This window comes from Harpegnathos saltator, unplaced genomic scaffold (genome assembly GCF_003227715.2).
Source record: "Harpegnathos saltator strain DR-91 unplaced genomic scaffold, Hsal_v8.6 scaffold156, whole genome shotgun sequence".
NCBI classification, from domain to species: Eukaryota; Metazoa; Arthropoda; class Insecta; order Hymenoptera; family Formicidae; genus Harpegnathos; species Harpegnathos saltator.
Genome location: NW_020229935.1, coordinates 565,980 through 585,123, shown reverse-complemented (window position 1 = coordinate 585,123; position 19,144 = coordinate 565,980). Strand labels below are relative to the sequence as shown.

Here is a 19,144-nt window from a genome sequence, read left to right as displayed (position 1 = left end):
TTTCGTCCCAAATCGAGCAGACGATTACGCGCACGATGTGTAATTTGCGAATGTTACACAGCAGCTTCCGCGCAATTGTGGCGGGTCGCGATTGATCGATTCTCGCTTTTTCCCTCTTCGAGTTTACCGCGACATGTGGGAAAACCTAAGCGGTAGGACTCGAGCAATATCCGAATTGACAAGGTATATTGGTGTGGTCTCGATTCAACTTTCAGAAGATTTATCTTTTTCTTCCGGGAATCTCGATTCTTTCTGATCGACCCTTCTTCTCGATTTTTGTACAAATCGATTCCTTCCGACAGAGAATCGAGATTTGATCCGTTGATATACTTGTTTATCGATGTTGTTTTGTTTAACGAAGAATTCGTTAAACGAAACAACGTTTGGGAGAGCTGATTTGTACAAAAATCGAACCGAAAAGGATCGATTTGGAAAATCGACTTTTGGAGGAAGAGATCGATTTTCCGAAAATCGAATCGAGATCGCCCATCACTAAGACACACGATTGAGCACGGTTTGCAATAGTAACATACAATCTCAATTTGATGTTCAGAAAATCATTCTTTTTCTTTTAAAAACGGGCCTTTTTTTTATCGACCTTATTCTGTTTAATTTTTCTACAAACCGATTCTTTTCGATAAGGGAATCGAGTTCGAGAATCGATCCGTTAATATACTTGTTCATCGCTTTTATTTGGTTTAATGAAGAATTCAACTGGGGTCAATATCCGAAGGAACCGATTTGTACAAAGATTGAACGGAAAAGAATCAATTTGAAAAATCGACTTTTGGAGGAAAAGATCGATTTTTTTGAAAATCGAATCGAGATTGCTCATCGCTAGTTTGTAGTGGGTGTAGTAAACATTTGTTTTTCGCTTCAATCTCAGGCTCGCAATCCTGCTTTGAGACAAGTAAACAGTAAATTAACCAATCACAGTCTTGATTATTTTTCCTCGTAAACTCGTGAATAAGTGGCTGTGCGTGGTCTATCACGTCTTAGAGCAGGCTTGTGGATCCAAGGAGCAAGTCGTGCGATTTCTGGCAGAAAACATTCTCCTACTTGAAATTACTTCTAAACTCTTTAAGCGTTTCAAAGAGTAGGCAACTTCAAGTGGGTTATTTAGGCGACAGCAGTTATATATATATAAGTTCATCGATCCAACTTTTTTATCGGAACGTCACTTGACGCTGCAAGTGTTAAACAGCTGCAGATGCAAAGTTCAAATTACTCACGTCGCGGTAAAGATAACCGGAATTTCGCTCAACCCTTTATATCCTCAATTAATTTGCCTAAGACCTCATTAGATTGTCGTATAATTGAATAGCTTTTGGCATAGTGTAAACCTAAAAAGTAGAAAAATAAATTTTACAGCAATTTAACGATTAAATTTTAAGGTGGTACTTATAAGTATCGACGGGTACAGGTGAAAAAAAATAAAAAGAGAAGATACAAAAACACATGGACATTTATACAGAGCGGTACTTTTAAGTACCGTCAGGATATAAAGGATTCAAGCTCGAGGATTGCGACTTGGAGTAGCAGCGGAAAGCGTGTTCGGCCGAAGCTGAGGTTCCAGTTTCGAGCTCGTGTGCGGAGCGAAAGCTTGAAGGCTCAACACACCACCCGTAGACCGAGCCTTGCTGAGTCCTCCCGGTCCAGGAATAATCGATTATGACCGGTCGCTCTCCTTGCTGCTCGAGTCTCGTCGTCTTCCTGCGTGCCGCGCTCCCAATTCGCGCCGCCGCACAGTGGGGCCAGATGACATTATTTGGTTCAAAATTTTCTAGAGACCTGAATTTCCAACCGATCATCGACACCAATGGATGAGGTTGGTCCTGAATAAATTCTGAAGAGATCTGTCTTGCCAAAATTAAAAAAAAAATGTTTTTCTCGAATTACTAGCCCTAAAAGAGGAAAAATTATCGTTAAACGCGAGAAACTTGTGAAATACTCATTATTCGACACTTATTTCTATCTAATAGCGTATTCAGCGGATTGAAACTATGAAACCAATCAACAGACACCTCGAGGTTTGAGGTCGAACTTGAAGCAGAAACCCATTAACCCAAAACTCATATGCCCAAAATACAAAAATACATGAAATATAGACCCGTTAAGCACAAAACCGAGGGATTTTGAGTTTTAAGCCCATCAACCTAGGAATCTATCAATCCGAGAACTTTTTAACTCGTGGATGCATGAAGCCGTATATATTAACAGCCCCAAATAGTCCAAGAACCCAATCTAATCATAGCTCGAGAACCTAATAATACTCGACGTTGAATATTCAGCTATAAAACATTAAGTTCGAGCCTAGAAATGCTGAATGCCAAATCTCGGGTTCTCCATGTTTTTATTTATTGGGTCTATATGGCTTAATTCTTTCCTAATGTGGGCTGAAATGGTGAGCTTTGAAGTTCTGAGTTTTCTAAAAGTTCTGGGGTCCCGCATTTAGTATCCATAGGCTCGAACCCATTGAGGTCGGACCCAAGACATTGTACTTTAAACGATAAACTTTCAAGTCAAACCCTAAACCCATGAACCCTGAACCGATAATTTTTTCAAAATTTCGGCTAGACAGATCTCTTCGGAATTTATTCAGGATCCACCTCATCCATTGGTCGATGATCGGTTGGAAATTCAGGTCTCGAGAGAATTTTGAACAAAAAAATGTCATCTGGCCCCACTGTGCGCCGCTACCGAACGCCGCGCGCATTCGGAGTCTGCCGGTGTATATTACGTTAACCGTAAATCTAATCACCGGCACTCGGACGTCGAGAGACCGAATGGCTGGCTTGTCGGCCGCCTCTCGGTTACCTCGATTACATTCTCGACTTCCCTGGGAAAAGAGGCGACGCTCGAGATGTGTTTCTTACGGCACGGCGGCGTACGTGACGTCGCACCTCGGCATACTAACGAGCTGTTGCCACTTGCTTTCTACCCGCTCTTATGAGTCATCCTTTTCTCAATCCATCGTGGATAGATAGGTAGATATCGGTGTCCCCTCCTTCCTCGTCCCTTTCGCGCCCGACGACTCCGCCTGTAACGATGTCCGACTGCGTTCTGACGATATTGTGTCATCGGGATGCGGGGAGGGGAGAAAGATAAATTGGTCGATAGAACAGGTAGATGGGAGAAATTACAGAGGTCACCGAAAAATATTGAAACCTCAACGGACGTTCGTTTGAAAGCTCAAATCCAATGTTGGGATCTCGATATGACGTTGCGAGTGAATCTGTATATACTAATTGGAGTTTTATCTGTGAAATTTAAATAACGATGACATTCTACAGTTTGGTAGAGCCAGGAGCCAAAAGATGAAATTAATCAGATTACAGGAAAATAAGTTTCGTACAAATGAATTTCAAAAAGCAGACATCAACATCCGATGACGGTTAAAGAGAAGAGGGAAGAAAAAACGATATTATACCTAGGGATGTTCGATCGTCCCTATGAAAATCGATTCTTGTATCGAAAAAAGCAATCAAGATCAATTCACCAAAAATATCGAACTGAAAAGATCGATTCTGCGAAAATCGATATGCGAAAAGATCGTTAGATACCTTTCTAAATCCGCAGACATCTATCTATGGCTGCGTTCTGAAATGCGGTGACGATACTAACACTATTGTTTTCGCGTTCCGGCATAGTTTTCAGTATGCTGCAGGATAGTAAAACTTGTTATGTTTTTTTACGAAAATAGGTTTTAGGGAATTACTGATTCCCGACTAATCCCGCGCATTATTTCGAGATAGTGCAAGTTCAATAATGGCGCTTGACTGTTAACTTATGTTAGACATATATAAATAAGTGTGAAAAATATTATCAGCAAAATACACGAGAATTGACGGACGTGAAAATCAAACCTATGAAATGTATGAAATATTTTCTTCGTTGTCTGATAATAAATTTTCTGAAAGATCATCTTCAATCAAATTTGCGGTACTTTATGCACCAAGTAAAACTGGCATTAAGTTGGCTATTATTCCAAATTTACTTTCAATCTTTACATTCAGATAGGTTATACTACTCTGTTAATCACTGCACAATATTGCAAATGTGTTCTCCGTCTTGGTGACCATTTTTGAACGACTAAAGGCATTCACACCTGGGCAGAAAAGCAGAAAGCAGAAAGGCAGCAGTCAATTGGAACTCGCGCTGATAGTCTGTCTCTCTCTTGCGAGAGTTCTTCTCTCTGTCACTCTCTTGGTTTCTGCTCTTCTGCTTTCTGCTTTTTTGCCCAGGTGCGTCGCCCAAACTAACCAGAGTACAATTTTAGCTGATTTAATAAAAATTCTATAATCTTGAATCCGCAATCTTGGAAAATTAATTTTGGAATTTGGATCTCAGATTCGTAATTAGCAACCCAAAAAAACCCCAAATTTCGATTTTGAGCAAAAAATTCACTCATAGTTCGTGGAAAATGATTTTTTTTCTGTAAAAATGTATATTTTTCACACTTTGTTTATTTATAATAAATGGACAACTTATGCAAAACACTTTTCAACCTTTCATATATGTTCCCATTATCATATAAGGAGCTAAAAAACGCAAAAAAACCCGACGCAAGAATCCCTCAAATATGAAATATTTCATGAAAATGTGAGAATAAATAGGTGGTAAGTATACTTACCACTATGCCTCAAAGGATTAAAAGAGTCGATTACGTAAAAGTCGAATTGCCAACAATCGATTTTCTGAAAAATCGCTTCGAAATCAAGCATTCCTAATCGTACACCAAAGCGAGTGGAAAACGGCTGGGGAAACTGCACGTTTCTCTCGTAAGAATCGGACGTTGGATGTCTCTGTATTGTGCGATTACGCGCCCGATATCCGGCGCAGGATGCGCAGGAACAACGGCCGGTCTGAAGTATCGTTCTGCCGGAGGAGGAACTCGTCGAGTGCCAGATGAAATGCAGTGCCTACGCTTTTCACCGAAGAGAGGATGAGAGAGAACAACGGAGAGGATCGCGTCAGTGTAACTCTGCGGAAGCCCTCCGGGCCCTTTTAATATCTCGACGGTGTCGCGACGGAGATCGCTCGTCTCGTCGACGAGGCGAATAACGACACGACGGAGCGGACGAAACGGCGCTCGCAAGAAATTCACCAGAGAAAGTGCACGACTAGAGCGAGGAAGGGGCAGAGAGAGAGAGAGAGAGAGAGAGAGAGAGAGAGAGAGAGAGAGAGAGAGAGAGAAACGGTCTCTAGCGCAAAGTGACCCCGTTCGAGGCATTTCGATGAGAAATAACCCGTAGCGAGCAAAGTCGAACTCCGACGGAGCACGGAGCGCTTTCATTTTCCGTCCGGCCGACACGCGTTCCTCGCGTGCGCACGGCTCGTTCTCTCCTGCGTGTAGACGTGTAGACGCGTGACGCACGGGACGATCGTGCGCGGCAGAGCGCGAGGATTAGAGATCGGTCGGACCAATCGCGCCGCGTTCGGGCTGGACAATCAGGTGGAGGGCAAAGAGTGCATCTCCATTATCGTAATTAGCTATTATCGAGCGTACGCGCGCGGAATTCCACGCGGTTGGGACGATTCGAGCAGCTCTCAGCCGGCCGTACTTCTCTCTCTCTCTCACACTCTTTTTTATTTAGCACTCGGGCAGACGGTAGACCGAGCGCTGCGTAAAATGGAATGGAAATATCGACTCGCTCGTCCGCTCTTTTCCGAGAACTCCGCCGGACTCCGTAGGTGTTCCTCCACTCTCGGCCGCATGTCTCCGTTTACGAGCTGCAACAGTTTAGCACCTGTCTGCTCGGGACAAGCTGACGGCGGGTGTGGTGTTTACCCTGCGATACTCGCGAGGGAAGGCTTCGGGATTTCCGCGTGGACTAAAGAATAAGGGGACGGAGCATAAGCTACAGCGAGGTAACACGTCCGCGGCGGGGGAGAGCCGCCATATTTGTTTCTCCTATTGGGGTTCACTTAACGCTTCAATGCATTTGTAGCGTCAAGTAGACCGTAGCCTTGAAATAGAATTTAAACCGGTGTTTATAGTAGGATCTTATATTCATAATTGCCCTATAAGTTCATTTTTAGATGTACGGATCGTTTTATTGGCCAGGAAGTATCTGAGGATAAGACGATTAAGACGACTTTTTTATATGCACCTAATCTCTTAGTCACAATATTTCACAGACATCCCGAGCAAAAAATTGTTAGGGACATCCTCATGAAAATAAAGCTGAAAGTAGGATGCCTTAAAAAGGGATGCCTTATTAAGCCTCGAGATAGATCTTTTAGGAATACCTTAGATTTTACGAAATAAAGCTTTGATAAAAAAGATTGATGAGGGCCTTAGAAGGATTTATTAGGGATGTCTTAGATTTAATAAATAAGGCTTTGATAGGGAAAACTTATGAGAATCTTAGAAAGACCTTTTAGGGATGTCTTAGATTTTACGAAATAAGGCTTTGATAGGAAAAGCTGAGAAGGATTTTTTAGGGGTGCCTTATATCTAATAAATAATACTTTGATAGAGAAAGCTCAGAAGGGTTTTAGAAGGATTTTTTAGAGATGCCTTAGATTTTACGAAATAACACTTTAACATAGAAAACTGACGTGGACCTTAAAAAGATCTTTTAAGCGAATGCTTTAGATATACAAAATCAAATTTTATTATAGAAAATTAGTAAGATCTGAAGCGTGTAATAAAATTGTCATAGTTTAGTATTGTTTTAGTAGTAGTAGTAGGTACGTTTTATCTGATTCTTTTTTAATTATACCGCAATTAAAAGCAAATTTTATTAGTTTTATTAGTTGCCATATTCATTAGTTTCTTCCAAGAATTTTTCTAGTATTGCCTTCGTTTTGAGATACAACAAACTTTAATAAAAACAGTAGCAGGATTTTTATGTGTAAAGAATGCTATATTTTATTGTAAAATATGCTATATTTTTAAAATAAAAAAATTCTTGTTGTATACTAACAAGGTTATGAAGAAATAAAGAAATTATAGTCTAAATTTCTTGGAATGAGAGGAACAAATATTTTTACTCAAGCAATAATAAAAATATTTTTTTATAAAGTCCTATTAATATTGCTTTATAAGGCTCCGCTGATATTGCTTTATAAGGCCCTCATAATATGCCTTATAAGGACCCGTTAAACCATTTTATTACACATCTTGTAGGACCCTTGTCTTTCTATCCCTACTAGGACGCAATTAATGTTAAGGAAAAATAATCAGGTCCTTACCAGAGGACCCTATTAATTTTTCTACTCGGGATGTGTCTATGTGTAAGCTGGGAGAATCTAATATGGCGGAAAGCAGTTCCCCCACATGCCTGAGTTTCCACCCCTCTTGCCCAAATAGTACTTTCAGACTTCGTCCCTCTATTCTTTAGTCCATAGGTTTCCGCGGCTCGGCCAGCATCGTTCGCGTCGCATTTAGAGTATCTCCGAATCCGAGGAAGCGAAATGACGGCGGAGCCTTCGTGAAGGAAAAAGAGTGAGAGAGGGGGGATGGGGAAGGAACGTGAGCCGTTATTGCGGTTCCTTCGCGATGACAAGAAAAGTCGCGTGGCTTTAAGTAACTTTAACTTTTATTGGTGCAGTCGCGGTATACGTGGAAGCGATCGTCGCCGCGTCCTCCGTCGCTCCTCGCCGCGCTGTTCGCGCTCGTTATTATGCGCCGACACGTTCCGCCGAGGCGGATAATTAAAAGCGATAAGTCTCGATCTTCCGTTGCGTCGCCGCGCTTAATGAAACTTTGATCGGGCGCGAGCTCGTTGACGATACTCGATATTAATTTTCATGTCGACTGATTTTAACGTCGACCGATCTCGCGTTTGCTCCCGTCACCGCTTGGAAACTTCACCCACGGGATATTGACCTTTCCCCGCTGCGAAGTTGCTCGCGACAGAAATGCAAAGTACGAAAGTGGATCGGAGCGGTGCTCAATGGCTGACGAAAACGGCTCATAAAAAGGGTATCAGCAAACTTCCAAGTTGACGTCTCGACTTGCCAGCTGGTGCAAAGAGATTCGCCCGATATAAAAGACCCACGGTGACCGGTGACCTTAACTTTTTGCGCGAGTCGTTAAGGTTTTTTCATCGTACGCAATATTGATTTATTATTTACCGATTAGTCGACGCAGCACATTTGTCACGGTGGCAGTTTTGTGTTAATGTCTAGAGAAGAATTCGTACGATTGGAAAATATTAGCAATCTTATACTGAATGTTGAGGGGCTATTGTGTGTGGAAGGGAGGGGGGAAGAGGGGACGGGTCGCTTCTCTCAGGAAAATTTCCAAAGAGACATTACCACACCTTTACAACTGAATTCACAGGCTGAGAAGTATGCGAAAACTTTCCAAGAAAATTTCTATGTCTGGTATCTATTTTTACAGCTGAACTTAGAGGCTTGAAAATATACGAAAAATTCGGCGGAACATTTCTATATGTACGCGGCTAAGTTTTCCCCCCAGTACAGCGAAACGGAGCGACGTCTTACATTTACGCGAGATCTATGCGGACAAGGCGTACAAGAATGATAAATCGTGTTAATGTTTTTTTGATGTAACATCTGGGCGATCCCCCCTACTTTATTAACATTTCTCGAGCTCGTTGTCCATTTTGGCACTCCCCTAATACGGCCCGAAGGAAAGAGAAAATAAAATAAGCGAAACTAAACACCTGGCTTTAAAAAGGAGATAAAGAAAATAAGGAAAAGGAAATCGATAAATAATTGATCAAAATCGCTTGTTTACTTAAAAATAAATAAATCGAAGACAGCGATGAGCGCAAGTTCCGAGGCTGCGATCGGACGGGGAATAAAGTGCTCCACACAAGTCCATATTCCGATCTCGACAATAAAACTGAATCCCGAGTAATTTTTTTTCTTTCGCATTTACAGAGTTGGAACTCGGTACGCAATGCGTCGTCGAGATGACAGAGCAGCAGACCATCTTGCAGCATCCCACCACGATGGACAAGATCGATCGGTGAGTGAATTTCGGACCTGCTGTCTTTCTCGTTCGTTCTTCCACGGAAGCTCGCAGATGCGATAACAAGTCGCTCGGATGGACTTTGCTCTTCGCGCGCGGCGACCTCCACCGAGAATGTGCGTTTGACTCTTTAGGGCAGAGGACTTTAAGAAAAAGAGATTCTGGTTACATAGAAATTTTATTAAAAAAATATATAACAAAGCGGATTCATCTTACTTATAAACGATGAATTGTACCACTGTGCTTCGAGTTACCTTAATATTCCAAAGTAGGCTGGAAAACATTCCCCATTATGCTAAAATGCTAAAACAGCGGGACACTTTTTTTATTCCACTATGCTCCAAAAAGAGTTAAGGCGGGTTCATACTCTGACAGAAAAACAGAAAACAGAAAGGCAGCATCCAGTCAGAAGTCGCGCTGATAGTCTGTCTCCCTCTCTTGAGAGAGAGAGAGAGAGAGAGAGAGAGAAAAGAGAGAGAGAGAGAGAGAGAGAGAGAGAGAAAAGAGAAGAGAAGGACAGACTACCAGCGTCATTTGTGATTGGCTGCTGCCTTTCTGCTTTTCTACCCAGGTGTGAATGCGCCCTAAGGGCGGAACCTGGACGACCTGGGCAGAAAAGCAGAAAGGCTGCAGCCAAAAGAGTGACAGAGAGAGAAACTCTCGCAAGAGAGAGACAGATTATCAGCGCCATTTGTGATTGGCTGCTGCTTTTCTGCTTTCTGCCCAGGTGTGAATCCGCCCTTAGAACGAATTCATACCTTGGCAGAAAAGCAGAACAGCAGAAGCTAAGAGAGTGACAGAGAATAACTTTCGCAAGAGAGAGAGACAGACTATCCGCTATCAGCGCGACTTCTGACTGGATGCTGCCTTTCTGCTTTCTGCTTTTCTGCTAAGGTGTAAATTCGCCTTTAAACACGTGGTGCGTCCTACCTCACGCGGCGCTTTGAAGAAACTCGCCAAGGACCGCCGAGTCTGATCTAACACGTCACTCAATAAGTTCGTAGGATGACATATAAATGGCGCTACTATTGACAAATCCATATGATTTTTAGGAAGTACTAACTTTCAAATGATACGTGTTAAAATTTCATGACAATCGGACGTTTTTAGTTCACAAGTTACAGTGGTTTTAGTGACGCACGACGTCGACTCGTTTTAGCAACGCGTCGACGATTCAGCGGGCTGTTTGGAGCTGTTTCAGCGCAATAAAAAGGATTTTTTGATGCGGTATGTGACAACGGATGAAACATGGATCCATCACTACACTCCAGAGTCAAATCGGCAGGGAAAGCTCCAGGGAAAGAGATTTGGCTCCAATGAAGAAGTGATTGCCGAAACTGAAGCCTTGCTAAAACGAGTCGACGTCGTGCGTCACTAAAACCACTGTAACTTGTGAACTAAACGTCCGATTGTCATGAAATTTTGACACGTATCATTTGAAGGTTAGTACTTCCTAAAAATCATATGGATTTGTCAATAGTAGCGCCATTTATATGTCATCCTACGAACTTATTGAGTGACGTGTTACGTTGATTGATAACGACGGAAGCGTGTCCGCGTCATTTGCTGATTGTTAAAGCGTACATGAAGTGCGCCGTTATCGCGTCGGAGACGCGATAACGCCGTCTCTGTTCGATATGATGCTCGGGCGCCGTGGAACATTCGAATCGTCGGAGTCTGCCCGTCATCACTCGTTGTCTTCGTGGAGTTGTTTGTATTTCGGCATAATGCTGTTGGAGGCCGAATCAGGTTGATGCAAGGGCTGCGTTTCGTGCATGTACACGGAAGATACAACTCTATGGTGTAACCGAGTTTTCCCGGGAAAAATAGGGGCCGGGAAACTCGATTGCAGCTGCGGAGAGATTACTGTAGGACGTTCATGCCCACTCCATTGTTCTCCGTTGTCTTAGCTAGGGATGTTCGATTTCCAATCGATTTTCTCTCAACGAAAATTGATTGTCGTCAATTTGATTTTTACGTAAATCGACTCTTTTAACAGAAAATCGATTTTCAATTCGTCATGTATGAAAGCTGTACAGTCGCTATTCACAGACCGCGTCTCGAAAGAAGGTATTGGTACTGCTATTGAAAGCGCCATTTGAAAATCGTCAATAAATGGTCAGCAGCGCGGAAAACGGGACTCATTTGCAGTATCGTACAGTGATTAACAGAGTATAACCCATCTGAATGTAAAGATTGAAAGTAAATTTGTGGAATAATGGCCAACTTAACACCAATTTTATTTGCTGCGCAAAGTATCGCAAATGTGATTGAAGATGATCCTTAAAGTTCATCATCAAATGACGAAGAAAATATTTCATATGTTTTATTTTTATTTTCACGACGTTCAATTATCGTGTATTTTACTGGTGACATTTTTTACACTTATTTATATCTCTCTCTCTCTCTCTCTCTCTCTCTCTCTAACATAAGTTAATAGCCATTACCGAATTTGCACTATCTTGGAATAATGCGCGGAATTAGTCAGAAATCAGTAATTTCCTAAAACTATTTTTGTAAAAAAGTTTTACTATTTTGCAGCATATTGAAAACTATTTCGGAACGCAGCCATAGATAGATATCTGCGGATTTGGAAAGACATCTAATGATCTTTTCTATATCGATTTTCACAGAATCGATCTTCTCAGTTCGATATTTTTGATGAATTAATCATGATTGATTTTCGATACAAACTCTACTCAAGAATCAAAGTCAAAATTTCTTAAATTCAAAATAATGAATCTAATGTAACGACTAAAATCATAATTTTATCTCACTGAGATGAAACTGCACCTCTGCTCTGAAAAGAAAAGTTGAATAATGAAAATACAGAAAATTCTTATTATTTAAAATCTGTAAAGTGTAACACAATATGAAATAACAAGTATATTTTATAATAATGTGTTATAATATAATTATCGAATTTTTATTTTTCAACTTCTGCATCATTGAAGAGAATGACTTTAAAATACTCAAGATTTAATATTTCAAAGTTCTTGTTACGGTTTTATCCTGTTCCCGATTTTTGACCATATTCTTCTTATATATCCACCTTAAATTAATAATTTTGAAGTTAATCATTGAATAGAGCGATCCCAAAAACCTTCGAATAACCAATTTTAGGAATACCAAAACGTGGTATTGCATTTCCATCGATCAAAATGTTAATATGGCTGAATGTTCAGACGAATGTTTTCAATCGCAACATCATTTCTCGTCACTGACTTTCCGTCTGGCGCTTATCTAATTGTGCGGATTAATATGTTTTTCCGTTTAAAATCACTTTATTCGCGCAACAGATTTTTTGTCATCTGGAAAACAAACGAAAATCTGATTGCAGGAGAGAAAAATTCTTGGGATTCTTTGTTGAGTCAGTTGTTGTTTGTCTTAACAAAGGCCTGAGATCGCTAAAGAGATCAGGATTTCCAATTGCGTTAACGGAGATATCGTTTTTAAGTCATACATTTTCATCGGATCTCTAGCCACGCGAACTGAATCAGATTTCTTGCCGTGCTTTTATTGTGAGCGAAACAATAGAAAAGAAATCGCGAAGTATTTCTTCCAGAAAATCGGAAAAGTATCCACAGCTATGTTTCCCCCGCAGTCCGAAAAACCAATCTAGCAACATACACACACATACACATACAGATAATGTAATCCACGTTTACTCGTGACCGACATAAAATCTATTTAATACGAGGGTAATCCCAAAAGTACCTGACCTGACGTATAGATGGTGGTTGTTGTTTGAAAAGAATGACTATGGTAGAAAGTACCAACTTTATAAAGCTTAAGTTTGAAGTTTGACGACGCTACGTTGTTTAGTATTTGTTTGGCAGCCAATAATAGTGAACGGTCTCAGTGAATTTGTAAACATGGAAAAAATTGGTCATCGTCATGTGATACAATACTTTCATTTGAAAGGCCTCAGTCCAACCAATATGAAAGCGGAGCTAGCTTCTACTCTGGGGGAGTCTGCTCCTTCGTTTACAACAGTAAAATATTGGGTGGCAGAGTTTAAACGAGGCCGTACGAGCTGCCAAGACGAACATCGTAGTGGTCGACCAAATGAGATGACCACGCCAGAAATGATGAAGAAAATCCACAAAATGGTATTGGATGACCGTCGACTGAAAGTGCGCGAGTTAGCAGACATGGTTAGGCATTTCAAAAAGTGCTGTGCATCGCATATTGACTGAAAATTTGGACATGAGAAAGCTGTGCGCAAGATGGGTGCCGCGATTGGAACAAAAACAGTATCGTGAGGATGTTTCAATCGAGTGTTTGGCGAAGTTTCGCAGCAATAAAGCCGAGTTTTTACGTCGATTCATAACCATGGATGAAACATGGGTCTATCACTTCACACCTGAGACGAAGGAACATTCAAAACAATGGACTGAAAGGGGAGAATCTGTTCTAAAGAAGGCGAAGACAGTTCCATCTGCAAGCAAGGTCATGGCGTCAGTTTTTTGGGATGCGCGTGGGATAATTTTCATTGATTATTTTCAGAAAGGAAAAAACAATCAACGGCGAGTATTATGCGAAACTTATTGCAGCGTTTGAGTGATGAAATCAAGAAAAAACGACCGCATTTGGCGAAAAAGAAAATTTTGTTTTATCAAGACAATGCACCAGTTCACACATCCGTTATCGCGATGGCCAAAATCAATGAGTTAAAGTTCGAATTGCTTCTTCACGCACCCTATTCGCCAGATTTAGCCCCCTCGGATTATTTTCTGTTTCCAAACTTGAAAAAATGGCTTGGTGGTAAAAGATTTGCCAACAATGAAGAGGTGGAGTCTGCGGTTGATGGCTATTTTGAGGAGCTCGACGATTCCCACTATAAACAGAGTATCGAAGCTATTGAACATCGCTGGGAAAAGTGTATTGAGCTAAAAGGAGACTATGTAGAGAAATAAAGATATTTTTTCCCAAATTTTTTGTGTTTTCTTTGTTAGGTCAGGTACTTCTGGGACTACCCTCGTAGTCCTCGGTATCGCAACTATTAGTGTCACCTGTCATATAATACGACATAATTGTTTACGCGCCATGTAACACGAATATTGCAGCATCGCACGCATTGCAGCGTCTATATACGTTACAGCTGCTTTACCTCAAAATTATCCAATCGATTCTACGCCATTCCCGTAAACGCAGAGCGCAGGTGCCACTAAACTGATTTCAGAACGCCGCACAAGCGGAGTTTACATTTACGTTCGGAAAGGGACATTTTGCGATTCCCCTTCCACGCGAAACGCAATGCAACTCGACCGGAGCACTCCCACCCGGACGGTTCTATCGACGACGGATCAGCGCACGTCGTCGTCGTCGTCGTGAGTAGCGATGGGCGATTTCGATTCGACTTTCAGAAAACTCGTCTTTTCCTTCAAAAATTGATCTTCCAAATCGACTCTTTCCTGTCCGATTTCTCTACGAATCGACTCTTTCAAACCTCGACCTCGATTGAATTCTTCATTCAATGAAATAATAGTGATGAATAAATATGTTAAGAGATCGAGATTCAATTCTCCACCGAAACGAATCGGTTTGTAGAAAAATCGAGCAGAAAAGAATCGATTTAAAAAATCGACCTTTGAAAAAAGCGATTTTCTGAAGATTAAATCAAGATCGCCCATCATTGTTGCAGCTCATCATTGCAAACCAGGCTCAATCACGTGTGCTTTAACGACGGACGAATTCGATTTCCGGAAAATCGATCTTTCCCTTAAAAGTCGATTTTTCAAATCGACTCTTTTGTGTTCGGTTTTTGTACAAATCGACTTTCTCAAACGTTGAATTCTTCATTCAACGAAACAACAGTGATGAATAAGTCCGTCCACTAATCGAGTTTCGATCCCGCCACCGAGAAGAATCGCTTTATGCGAAAACCCAGCGGAGAAGAATCGATAGAAAATTCGATTTCCGGGGGAAAAAATTCGATTTTCTGAGGATCGACTTGAGGTCGTCCATCCGGCGCGATCGAATCAATCTCCCGGCGCGTCGGCCGGTCGGTTTAACGGCTTTCTCTCGATGCGGCGGGATCGAAAACTCGAAATCGAACCCGGCGAGCCGTTGCGTGCGCGCCGCGGCCGGACTCGCAGGCGTTTTTACAAGTGTGTTACACGATCGATGAAATGCCACGCTATTTTTGCAACGCTCGACGGCGATATGTCGTCCGGCATACGTCGCGTCTCCGCGCGCCGAGGAGGAGGAGGAGGAGAACGCTCCGCCAATTTTTATTCGCGCTGTGTCTACGACGCGAATCGTACGCGCGTCGAGGCCGGATCGATGGAAAGGTCGCCGGCGGGGTATTTATGGGCAATACGCAGACAGTCGTAATCACGGGCCGCGTGTATCGATAAGCTACCGCTATCCTTCGTGTGTATCATCGGCCGCTCTGAGCGAGCGAGTCTCTTCTTCGGCTGTTCTTCGGGGATGAGCCGCTGGAAAATGAACGGATAAAAATCCGCGTAGGCAACACCCGGTACTCGTGAACGGCGATTTCGCAGCCAATTACGCGATAACGTCGAGATTCGAGACCCGGCACCGCCGTTGACGACGAGAAACGGCCACTTCCACGGCGTTTCCGGATCGTCGGCGGCGGGCTATCGATTGCCGACACGGCACTTCGGCTGCCGCACCGGTGTAATCCTCCGTTCGCCGAGCGTTCGCCGAACTTGCTCCGCGGGGGACTCCCCGCTACTCGCGGCAGCCGGCTCAGATACGCTCGTCGACGAGGGAACTCCCGTAGCGAAGGGAGAAGAGCAGCGGAAGCCACTTGGGGGCAACTCCTGGTGTAGTCACGACTAGAGATGTGCGATTTTGCGATGTATCGCGCGAGTTTCTTGCTTCCTCGGTCGCAGTGTGATGTGCAATTGGATTTTTAGCGCAGAGTCGCGCTTGCTGAGGCGAAAGGTCATACGCCATTACGTGTAATTAGCCAGGTCACTGGTGGACCCGAAATCAACGTTTTGTGTAAAAACTGGTGGGGATGAATAATTTCGTATCTCACATGGAAGATTGTCTATAAGGATTTTGTTCTTTGAGTTGCTCATGACGAATTTAGGGTCGAAATTCCAAAATTCAAAATGGCAGTTTCAAGTGGCTGACTTTGATGTTTTATTATGGATACCTATCAAACTCAGTATGTTTTTTGGTCGCACATAACGACTATCAAATCGAGGTTTTCTCGAGAGCCATTCGGCAAAGGAAGTTTCCTCCAACGTTTCCTTTCATTCGCCAATAATGAAGGTAAACGTATAATGGAATACCGTTAGTCACTAGAAGCCGTCATTTTAGGTTAACCGGATTATTGAATCCGACATCAACATTCTGTGTAAAAACCGGTGAGAGTGAATAATTTCGTATTTTACATGAAAGCTTACCTATAAGGGTTTTTCTGGATCGCTGGTGACGAATCCAGGATCGAACATGCAAAATTCCAAATGGTGGATTCAACATGACGACTTCAAGTGGCTAGCTTTCATTATGAATTTCATTATGATATTTCATTATGAATACGTATCAAACGCGGTATTTTTAGCATTTTGGCAAAGAAGCAGTTTCCTTCAACATATCCCATTCGGTAATGATGGAGGTAAGAGTATCTATAATGGAGTACTGTTAGTAACCAGAAACCGCCATATTGGATCCGCCATTTTAGATTTTGCAATTACAACTGAATTCATCATCAGCGACCCAGAAAACATGAACGTATCAAATATAATCTCCTCCATAATGCAATAACAAAATTAGTCACTTGAAGCTGCCATATTGGATCTGCCATTTTGAAGTTTGAAATTTCGATCTCGAGTTCGTCACTAGCAAACCGCTAGCATAAACCTATAAAGAAGATTTCACAAGAAATGAAATTATCAATCTTAATCAATATTCTTAAAAAACTAACAAAATTGAATATTTAAGCGCCGCCATGTTAGCGACCTAAAAAAAACATGATTCTATCAAGTTTGATACAAATCCGTCGAAAAGTAGCAGAATTATTCACGGTGCTCGTATATTATTACCAGTTGTGACGTTTTTTTGTCGCCCATATTACCAATGAACTGGTTAAAGTTCGAGTCAGCGAATCGTGCTCGACTCAAAATCGCATTTATATCGCAGGTGCGGCGATTTTTTTTCGAATCGCGATGCGAAGTGTGATCGAACCCTTAGCGCAAAATCGTACCTGCGATTGAAGATCTCGCATGTTGCGCAAAATCGCGCCTGCAGCGGCAAAAAGTCGCACGCCGCTGAAAATGACGTATAATTAAAGATCGAGTCAACGATACGAAAACGCGCCCGACTCAAAATCGCATTTGCGAGACATATCGCGACTACTACGATTTTCCTTTTTGAATCACGACACGACTGTTGGGTTTTTATCGCGAAATCGCGCCTGCGAGCGCAAAAAGCCGCATGCGATCGCAAAGTACATACGATTAAAAGTCGAGTTAGCGTCATGAAAACGCGCCCGACTCAAAATCGCATTCGCGATACAAAATCGCGTTTACGACGCAAGATCGCGGCGCGATATATCGCACTCGTTGCGATTTCTGAGAGAGACCGCATCTCTCGCGACGCGCAATTTCGCAAATTGCGCGTCTCCAATCACGGCAAACCGCCGCCGCTCGCTCGACCATGCGATGTTCCGAGTAGGGATAGGCGATTTTCATCGATTAATCGAAAGAATCGATAGTTTATTTTTAATTAATCGATGTTTTCAGGTAATTTTATTTTCACTCAATTAATCGATGTTTGATGATCTTTTCTCAACATCGGCAACCGATTTTTATTTTTTTTTTTAATAGAGAGATTTTTGTAATATCGTCTTTCAGATACGAGAAACGAAATTCATGAACGTTAAATCCGGATCTACAATAAGTATAGTAACAGGTTTTGTTTACTGCCTGGAAAAACCTGGAAAATCAGGGAAAACTCAGGGAATTTATTTATGCCTGGAAAATCAGGGAATTTTATTAGAAATCAGGGAATTTTTTTGAATTTATTCTTTTTAAAATTTTCTTATATTATAATAATATGGAACAGGGAAGATCTTTGAAAAGAAAAAAGAATTTAGAAGCAAAGGAGTTAGAAATGAAACGTATACAAATTTTAGAAAGTGCGCAAAAAGAAGCAGAAGCGCTTCAAGAACAAATTGCAACTTTAAAAAAATAATCGAATATTTCTTTATATTAAAGTGCAATGTAAATTTTTATTATATTTTCGCTGGGTAATATAATTTACGTTGTTATATATCGACAAACAATAAGTGATATCCAATGAGACTTCTATTTTAAAAAAGAAATAAAAGCTCTTCTTAAATCAGAACTGTCATTAGATATCGCTCATAGCACGTCGCTAGTCGCGTCTAGTATGCAAGATCCTTTAGGAGGATTTCTAGTAATATTGAGAATATTACGAGCATCATTCCATCCTTGTTTAACATTTAGTGAAAAATAAGGATTGAATAACGCCTACATCTGTTGCGAATTTAAGAACGCATGCAACATGTAAGCGAGAAGAGCATCCGAGTGAGTTTCCGAACGCACTCCTAGCAATGTTTAATCTAGTGCTAATTAATTTAAGTGTTTACTTTGTAAATTTAATCGGTAAATCGATTTTTTTTTTTTTTTTTTTAGAAAATCAATGTCATTTCAATTTTTTTTTATTAATCGATATTTTAAACATCGATGTATTTTCGAATATCGCTCATCCCTAATTCAAAGTGATTTCTTTTTTCTTCCGGGTTCCCCCGCATTCGTTAGATCCGATCGAATAAATTCGAGTCGTGTCCAAGCCCGGTTTCCGGATGAAGTCGGCCAGAGGCTCCGGTGTTCGGCAGGTCATCGCGCAGTAATTTGTCATCGATTCAGCCGGTGGATTAATTGTCCCCGCTTGAGGGCCGAACTTTCGAAACAAAAAAATGGCGGAAGAAGCTGTGTCCGAGCAAAACCTCATGGTCGCGACAAACCGCTCGTTCGATCGTGCGGTGTTCCGAATGGTCTTTCTTTCTTTCTTTCTTTTTTAGCTCCCATTGGCCCTCTCCTTTCGTCACCTGGCTGGATAAATCTCATCCAAGTTCAGTTATCGGATGGAGTCGCGCACAGTGTCACCAACCTAGCTAATTTCCAGCTAGGGATTAGGTCTTTTTATTTTTTACTCGGTTGGTAAAAATTACATTTAGTTGCTCCGCTT

General features: G+C 41.7%; 1 protein-coding gene across 6 annotated transcripts in view; it reads left to right on the top strand.

Moving 5' to 3' along the window:
* The window catches only part of LOC105190366 (Kinesin heavy chain 73), an 87,833-nt gene that overhangs the window by 8,337 nt on the left and 60,352 nt on the right, over window positions 1–19,144 (top strand). For all 6 annotated transcript variants that reach the window (XM_011153089.3, XM_011153090.3, XM_019844715.2 and 3 more), the window contains exon 2: window positions 8,860–8,947. In XM_011153089.3, the coding sequence (XP_011151391.2) occupies window positions 8,860–8,947 (88 nt within the window). The remainder of the gene's footprint in view (window positions 1–8,859; window positions 8,948–19,144) is intronic.